Source organism: Notolepis coatsorum, assembly GCF_963971535.1.
Source record: "Notolepis coatsorum genome assembly, chromosome: 14".
Taxonomy (NCBI): domain Eukaryota; kingdom Metazoa; phylum Chordata; class Actinopteri; order Aulopiformes; family Paralepididae; genus Notolepis; species Notolepis coatsorum.
This window is the reverse complement of record NC_140178.1, coordinates 49,766,672-49,776,068: the sequence shown is the minus strand read 5'-3', so window position 1 is coordinate 49,776,068 and position 9,397 is coordinate 49,766,672. Positions and strand designations below refer to the sequence as shown.

General features: G+C 45.0%; 1 protein-coding gene across 1 annotated transcript; it reads left to right on the top strand.

Moving 5' to 3' along the window:
• Positions 1-3,085: 3,085 nt before the first annotated feature.
• Positions 3,086-8,108, top strand: LOC311240050 (actin, cytoplasmic 1). Its single transcript, XM_084328552.1, has 6 exons — positions 3,086-3,241; positions 4,804-4,933; positions 5,715-5,954; positions 6,435-6,873; positions 6,988-7,169; positions 7,333-8,108. The coding sequence occupies exons 2-6, from the start codon at positions 4,811-4,813 to the stop codon at positions 7,474-7,476; spliced, it is 1,128 nt and encodes a 375-aa protein (XP_084184678.1). The 5' UTR covers positions 3,086-3,241; positions 4,804-4,810; the 3' UTR covers positions 7,477-8,108.
• Positions 8,109-9,397: the final 1,289 nt, after the last annotated feature.

Genomic DNA, 9,397 nt, shown 5'->3' with positions numbered 1-9,397 from the left:
GCATTCCTTAGCAAAAGAAAAAAGTATCATGGTAGTTTGATGGTAATTTCAGTTTCACCATAGTTAGTACCTGCCATTGTGTAAATTATTTGCCATGGTAAAAGTCATCTATCGCCATGAATTTGATACCAATTTTGTACTTGTAAAATAAATAGAAATACCATGGTATAATCACATTTTAACCATGATACCGATAGTAATATACCATGATACATTTTTGGGGAAATACCATGATGATACATTTTCATAAAGGATAGTTGTACATTTCTGTAAAACTATTAATTGGATGTAAAGTGAGAGGCTCTACAGACAAATTAAAAGACTGACATAATATGCTTTGGCATGCTGGGGGGGCTACATCAACTCGAGGGACACCAACAGACTGAACAAGCTGGCGAGGAAGGCTATCTCCGTGGTGGGAGTCGAGCTGGTCAGACTGGAGGTGATGGCCGAGAGGGGGATGAGAAGGAAGCTGGCTGCTATCCTGAAGAATCCCTCCCTCCTACGATGAGCTATAGTCAGGATGAGAAGCACGTTCAGTCATAGACTCATACCCCCCCCGACACTCAACTAACCGCCTCGGCCAGTCCTTCATACCAGCGGCCATCAGGCTCCACAACAGTGGGCAGGGACTGCTGCCAGACATCCAACTACTAGGAACCTAAAAGGACAATATACTACCTTATGCATACAGCACCTTATGTGAATACTGTATACTTCATCAGATCATATATTTAGCATTTTAGCATTTAGCATTTTTAGATTATATATTAGATTAGATTTAGATGATTGGATTATTAGATTATATATTGCATATATATTTAGCATGTAGCATTTCGTTTTTTTCAGACTATATATTAGATTAGATTTAGATGATTGGATTAGATTATATATTGTAACTATTATTGTAGGGCAAATATAACTGAGAGGGCATACATACCCTCACCTCGCACCTTGTTGACCATTATGCACATGTCCAGAGTTAATTATGTTAAGCATATTGATTTGTTATATTGTTTACACTGCTTTTTACTACCTGTACCTCCCCTCCCCCCTCCCCCATGCTGCTATGATGCCTGCAGTTCCCCAAGGGGATCAATAAAGGAATATCTTATCTTATATATTATCTTATAGGAGTCTCATGCGAACGAATGCACAGTCCCTTCAAAGCCAGCATGGCAGCGCGACCGAGGACATGAAACAGAGATATAGAGAACATTGGAAATCAAAGACAGAGGAGAGGCGGCACGGAGGAGAGGAAGAGGAAAAGGAATTGAGAGAAGGAGGCGAGGGAGAGAACAAGATACAGTAGAGGGAAGTGTAAGGAGGAGGAGGAGGAGGTGGAGAGGGAGGGAGAATGAGGAGATGGGAGGGTGGAGAGGAGGTCAGAAAAGGTGAAGAGAGGAGGTACTGGTGTGGTCTGACCGCTGGAAGAGACTTGATGCTGGGGTGAATCAGTGAGGAGAACTGGATGCTGAATGAGGGAGAGTGGTGTGGGTGGGCACGTCGGTGTGCAGCGCTGTGCGAGACAGAGAACGAGAGGTATAAGCCAAAAATGTGGCCAGTACGGCTTGATCGTAGTATTTGTCTGTCTGTGTGACAGCAGGTGCATTGCTTTCAACATCCCCTGTGGGTTAGATTGATACACAAACACGTGTGTGTGTGTGTGTGTGTGTGTGTGTGTGTGTGTGTGTGTGTGTGTGTGTGTGTGTGTGTGTGTGTGTGTGTGTGTGTGTGTGTGTGTGTGTGTGTGTGTGTGTGTGTGTGTGTGTGTGTGTGTGTGTGAGATTGAAAGGCTACGGAAACACAGTCTAATCCCTCGGCCTTCACAAGATGTGCGATTTGTTCAAAGTTATTGTTAAGGGAATATGGCGGCTCCCTAACTTTTACCCTGAAGTCTAAAACAGCGGGATAGCGTTATGAAGGTGTTGTGTTGAAAAGAGGGTTGTCATTTACCATCACCCTGCCTGAAATTGATCTGTATGTCTCCAGTTTGTCAACTATTATGAGCAGAGATAAAGGGTGCAAGCTGTTGTAATTGCACCCCATTATAGAATACTATAGGGGCACAAAATAGTCTACAAACACACACATGGAAGCACCATCAACAGACTAGGTTACACTAGGGAGGGGTCGACCCATGGAAGTGATTACATCCTTGCCCAGTGGTTCTCAGTGTGGGGTTCAGGGAACCCCAGGGGTCTTTGAGGGGGTCCCCAGAACAATAATGAATAGTTTCCTTCCACTATTCTGATCACAGGTTTCACTTTCTCCACTGCTAACTCCTTGACTACAATACAGACAGCAATGGAAATCTTCTCTGGTGGGGGTTTCCTGAGACAAAATCATACCAAATAGGGATCTCGCAGACTAATGTGTATCAATTTGGGGGATCCTTGACACAAAAAGGGTTGAGAACCACTTCCCTAGGCCATGGTGACCGAGCTCTGAGTATGTGTGTCATGTGTTTTACTTGGTGATGCAGTGGCTCTGACTCCCACTGAGCTTAGTTGGCATTCAAACTGGACAGCTCAACAACAACATTGACAGATCACTCCCCTCACACACACACACACACACACACACACACACACACACTACAGTCTAGAATGTCCATGCACAGGGCATGTTTGTGAGAGCTAGGGTATAGTGTTTGACAACAAAGAGAATATTAAGAGTAAATGAAAAGATCTGAGTGTTTATTACTGACAGTTTAGCTTGAGGCCTATCCTTTAGTGGAGTCCTTGCTTCCAAACCTGTGCTTGTTGTCTGTAGCCAACTCTCAGTTCATTGCAAAAAAATAGGTGTACACATGACACAGTCTGATACTACTACACAAAGTATGCACCATTTAACCTATAATATAGCAATCCATATAGCACGGGATTAGGATTACAAGGCCTCATACCATCTATCCCTTTTATTTATCCACTCCTTATCCTACTCTCTCTCTCTCTCTCTCTCTCTCTCTCTCTCTCTCTCCACTCCCCTCGCTCAAATCGCGAGCGGGTAGTGCAGCAGTGTGCACGCGACGCGCCCGAGTGCATGATGCTGGACCAATCAGAGAGCGCAAATCGGAAAGTTTACCTTTTATGGCTCGAGCCGGGCATCTGCGCGGGAATAAAAACCGCGCGCCCGCCATTCACGAGTTCACTCTGAGCGCCGTCACACGCAGCTTGTGCGGGATATCATTTGCCTGAAACCGGTTCCCTTAAAGCGAAAAGCCCCCCCCCACCCAAAGGTAAGACTAACGATGCATCTATTTACAAGTTAGCTTCAAAGTGTACTACATACTAAATAAACACTGGGTTACTTCCTAATAATAATAATGCCAATTGTGTGTATTGATGAAACTGACAGCAACCACATGAGGCTCTTTGTCCTGTCATGCATGGGCTACACTGCTAACTTAACTTGGGCGATGGAAAAGCAAACTAATCAAAGCTTTTAAATGATCAGTTGCTGAAATCTAGCACTACTGAAGAAGACTTTAAGTCATTGCAATTAGCTAACATTTCCATTAGCTTATGGTAATTGATGCATATGCGGCTCACGGGTGCTTTTGTACTTTGGATAGCCGGCTTACTGTTAACCGATGCAGCTTGCTTTCAGATGGTTGTGCTGTGCAACATATTCCGATATGACTCGTTGGGGTTTACTTTCAACCTCTGCCTCTGATGTCGCTGCTCTGCTCTGTGCCGAGGGTCGCGCTGCGGCGGGGTGTGACCTACTTCAGCCCGCTAGCCGAGCCGCACCATGTTAACTAACTAACACCGCCCTGCAGTCCTGCAAGAGCCACATTAACAAACACTAACTGGACGGTTATACGAGGGATATGATGAACACTGCTTGTTGTTAACTGTAGCTAACATTTATATAACGTTCTGGCTAATGGATCGGTATGTGTGCAACGTTAGAACTTGAGACTTGTCCCTCCGGGAGTCCTGAAGGTGAACCAGCCTGCCTCTGTCTGCATAAAGGATTAATTGATTAATGGCTTGATTGAACTTGGGCTTATGTCGTCAATAAGTGTCGGATCAGCTTCACCGTCGCAAGATGATCGGAAGATTGCGAAACTACTTGCTCCAGAGTCATAAAGGCGTGGCTGACAGGAAATGGGAGCATCAGTCATTTATGGCCAACTGATGACTCAACCGAGTTTCATTATTTCATAAGTTTACTTTATTGCTATTCTCGCTTGAGAGCCGTTTCATTTAAGTGCTTGTTTTAAGTATACTTAATAATCCGTCGTTATGAGTTTAGCTGTCGGCTGGATGGGGGTTGAGTAATCCTGGGTACAAAATTAATGAAGTGGGTCAGTTTTATTCAAAGTTATGATGACGCAGAGACATTGTAGCAAAGATTTCTGTGGCCGATTTTGAGCTCTGCAGCGGTCTGTTTGAATGGTGCGGGGGTCGGTGGTGATGGGAGGAGGAGGGGGTTGTTAAACTTGAGGGGGAGTGGTCGTAGCGGGGTCTGAAATGTCTAAATGGTCCTCTGGAGTGTTCTCTGAACCCTGCTGCCCTGGCGGCGCGCCACGCAGCCCGCAGCCGCAAAGCTGTTGAAACCAAACCATGTCCTTATATGGTGATAACAGAACGCAGCGCCGCTTCCTTTGTCTGGCTCCCAGAATGTGGCGCGCGCGCTCCACCTCGTGGTTTAGCGCGTGAACTGCAGTTGTCGGCAACAGGAAGTGAGAACTTGCTGCGTCATAGGGGCGCTGTTCGGATGTGGATTTAACTCTCTCTTCACGCCACATAAAAGAAGTAGCCTTTGACTAAACGGTTGTCTTACTTTTTGCAGTTCAGCCATGGAAGATGAAATCGCCGCACTGGTTGTCGACAACGGATCCGGTATGTGCAAAGCCGGATTCGCCGGAGACGACGCGCCTCGTGCTGTCTTCCCCTCCATCGTCGGTCGCCCCAGACATCAGGTGAGAAAACTGATTGATTGAAAACTTTATTAAAAGATTGCAGAATGGGTACAGTACAGCTCAATACATACAATTGTTAAGGGGATGCAGACCAGAGAGACTTTCGTCTTGTTTACATCAGGGTCCCCCATTTTCAATTCATAACATATATGACATGCATGATACACGACATACAGATAGACACTACTGCTGTTATGACATATCAGATTTGCAAATGCAGTACTGTTTGTGATACAAAGAGTCCAGAAAAGAGTATATACATTTGACGTAGAAACTGTACAGTGGGGGGGGGGGGACTGTACATTGGAGGTGGGTGGGGTGGGGGACACTGTACAACTGTACAAGCAAAACTGTACGGGCCGTTACCGATGTTATGAATGAATGAGAACTTTATTTAACAGATTGCAGAATTGATACAGTACGGCTCAATACACACTTTTTAAGGGGATGCAGACCAGAGAAAGACGTTTGTCTTGTTTACATCAGGGTCCCCATTTCATATTGACATTTATGACATACTCAACATCAACTAAAGGTGCATGCTTGTATTGGCACATCAGGTAGTTGGAAGAGTGAACTGGCTACATCTTAAAATCGTGGTATTATGCTAATTACTTGACAATGCTTTCCACCACTGTCGAGCTAATTGTTATTTGGGACATAATGACATACTGGATTTCACTTTTCAGTGACTTTAAATGATGGTCATCTTGGCTCAATGGTGGTATACGGCTATAATATAAACGTAAAATCTAACCATACCACTATTTTCTTTGCCCAGGGAGTGATGGTCGGTATGGGTCAGAAGGACAGCTATGTCGGTGACGAGGCCCAGAGCAAGAGGGGTATCCTCACCCTTAAGTACCCCATTGAGCACGGTATTGTCACCAACTGGGACGACATGGAGAAGATCTGGCATCACACCTTCTACAACGAGCTGAGAGTCGCCCCCGAGGAGCATCCGGTCCTGCTCACAGAGGCCCCCCTTAACCCCAAAGCCAACAGGGAGAAGATGACTCAGGTATAAACCCACCACACGCATGTTCATTATGGCTGATGTTTTTAAAGTTTCATATCCATTTTTATTGTGATACTATCTTTTGTTGGATGTTAGTTCAGAACTATAGGCCTTTTCCTTTTCCTCCATTCTTACTTCTCCCCCCCCCCCTCTTCTCCAGGACCCCCTCCTATAAGATGATCTATCCGTCTTTCTCTGGAAACTACAGGTCTTCTATTGACTGTGTGCTGCTTTTCTCTGCACTTGTGGTCTTAAAGAATGATGCTAGTTCAACCAGTAGACCCACACCATAGTGTAATGAGAGCTCAAGTTACTTGATAAACTTAACATGCACAACTTATGTGTGAGGAATGTATTGCTGCACCTTTTCTCAAACTAACCTCCTAAGATGCACACTACTGCATGTATTGAGTGCAGTGCCCACAGCTAAAGCCTTGCTTATTGCCACACCCAATATTCACTTTTCTCATGTCTTTCCAACAGATCATGTTCGAGACCTTCAACACCCCTGCCATGTATGTTGCCATCCAGGCCGTGCTCTCCCTGTACGCCTCCGGTCGTACCACCGGTATCGTCATGGACTCCGGTGATGGTGTGACCCACACAGTGCCCATCTATGAGGGTTATGCCCTGCCCCACGCCATCCTGCGTCTGGACTTGGCCGGCCGTGACCTCACAGACTACCTCATGAAGATCCTCACAGAGCGTGGCTACTCCTTCACCACCACAGCCGAGAGGGAAATCGTGCGTGACATCAAGGAGAAGCTGTGCTATGTCGCCCTGGACTTCGAGCAGGAGATGGGCACCGCTGCCTCCTCTTCCTCCCTGGAGAAGAGCTACGAGCTGCCCGACGGACAGGTCATCACCATCGGCAATGAGAGGTTCCGTTGCCCAGAGGCTCTCTTCCAGCCTTCCTTCCTCGGTGAGTAGTCTGATCACTGCTTTCCCAAAAACTGCCCAGATGAGACCTCTTGCCTATAGTGCTAGCATCCGTTATTGCCACTTCACTGACAGCCGTTGTGCCTCTTCTCTCCAGGTATGGAGTCCTGCGGTATCCATGAGACCACCTACAACAGCATCATGAAGTGCGACGTCGACATCCGTAAGGACCTGTATGCCAACACCGTGCTGTCTGGAGGTACCACCATGTACCCCGGCATTGCCGACAGGATGCAGAAGGAGATCACATCCCTGGCCCCATCCACCATGAAGATCAAGGTGAGATGACTAGGCCAAACGCACTACTATAGCCTCCGATCATTATGCTCAAGTAGGCAATTGCTTCATAGGGATTTCCCTACGCTGCCTTGTTGAAGACAAGTAGCAACTAGCTGGTACGCTCATCGCTCATCTAACAGATTCTCTCCTGTCTTCTCTACAGATCATTGCCCCACCAGAGCGCAAGTACTCTGTCTGGATCGGAGGCTCCATCCTGGCCTCTCTGTCCACCTTCCAACAGATGTGGATCAGCAAGCAGGAGTATGATGAGTCTGGCCCCTCCATCGTCCACCGCAAATGCTTCTAAACAGACAGTTTCCTCCCCCGACCAAACGCCCAACAACGACTTCAGCTCTGCGCAAAAGAACCACACACACCACACACATTCTCATACACACTCAGGCGCAGAGCCTAGACGACCAACTCATTGGCATGGCTTCAGTTATTTTTGGCGCTTGACTCAGGATTTAAAAACTGGAACGGTGAAGGTGACGGTAATGTTTTTTTGGCTAAGTAAAAAAGCACCCCAAGTTTTTACAGTCGCATCTGAGGACTTAAAAAGAAAAAGAAAGTGTACACTTGTTTTTTTTTCTTGAGTCATTCCAAATGTTTGTTAACTGCATTGTTCAGACACGTATTCGCCTCTGTGAAGGCTGCCCAGTGGTTGGAGCATACTTAAACATGGTTGTAGTATTGCTTGTATGTAAATTATGTCTGGGTTTTTTGTACTTTCAGCCTTAAAAATATCTTGGTCCTGTTAATTTTTTTTTGTTTTTGTTATGCAAAACCCAATCGTGACCCCTCCTTCCCTGTTGGCGGTTCCATCCGTGGGGTGAGGGGGCAAGGGGTCTTGAGGTGATGGGGTGCCAGACCGGTGGGGCCAACCTGTACACTGACTAAACAACAATCCCAATAAAGTGCACATGTGTTCCGACATGACTTGACTCTGTCTCCTTCATAATGGTAACATGGTGTTTAGTAATGCATTATGACTTCTTTCATAATCTAACATGGTGGTCTGCTTCATAGTCATAATATACCTGAAATATGGTAGCTTTTTTCAAATGTGTATCTAGCTTTATAAGTTAGATTTGGCTATGAGCAACACTAACTACATTATTAATAAAATGGTACATTTTACCTGATGGGATTTATCTTTTTATTATTTTCAGCATTTGCTTTGCTATTTGTGAAGGGATCTTAAAGATTTAGATCTCAAATCTGAACACATTGGAATGCTACATGTCATGAGTCCTCCAGTCAAAACATCCTGCAGAGAAGACACTTGACATCACTGACCCCTCCAGGACCCTGCTCCGGAATCTTACCATTACTGGAATGTAGGGTCAAGTTTGCGTCTCGAAATTTCTGGAGGTCTGTCAGAATTGGAGGAAACGATGATTGTATTTAACATGCCTATTAAACTGAAATGTATTGCTAACATGGGTGTCTTGTTTACTTCTGTGGTAAGGGAATAGATGAGGTTCAGTTTAATATAGGTCAAGACATCCCTGCCCCTCAATCACACTGCCCTGTAAGTATCTAGAAATTATACTTAAGTGAAGTATGGGTACCGTCTCAATCTTACTAGAGTATCTGGCTAAAAACGCTTGCGTAAAAGCCAAAAGTTTCTACTTTTAAATGTACTTGCAAGGGATAGACCAGGTGTCTCAAACTCATTCCATCATTTTAACTATACATTGCACCAGGTGAGTTAGTTGAGATGAGCCAATTCGTGAAATCAGCTGGTGTTTAGGCGAGGCTGGAATGAGACCAAGCATACACTGCTCACATTGGAATGGGTTCTGCGATAGATGATGCTGAAATTAAACGGGACACTTTTTTGCATTAAAATTATTTAATGCACTTCTCCATTGACTTTGAAAAAACATGTCAAGGTAAACTCACATGGACGGCATTCACATCACAGCATCCAGTTGTAAAGTTGGCCAAACTACAGCCTTGGAATAAATTAAGGCTTTATTTTTTTATTTATTTTTATATATACGTGGGTTTGACATTGCACATACTAAGGTTCTTGTCAAATAGTTGAAAATACATTTTAAATCTGCACTGGTTAGTGGTTAATGAAAATATCCACTGAAAGCTTGTCAGCATTTTGTAGCAATGCTAATGGAAACAAATGGGTTCAGCTTGCCAGTTTACCAAACCAGATACTGGCTAGCCGACCCCATTCCCTTCCACCACTAGCATTGCTACAAAATGTT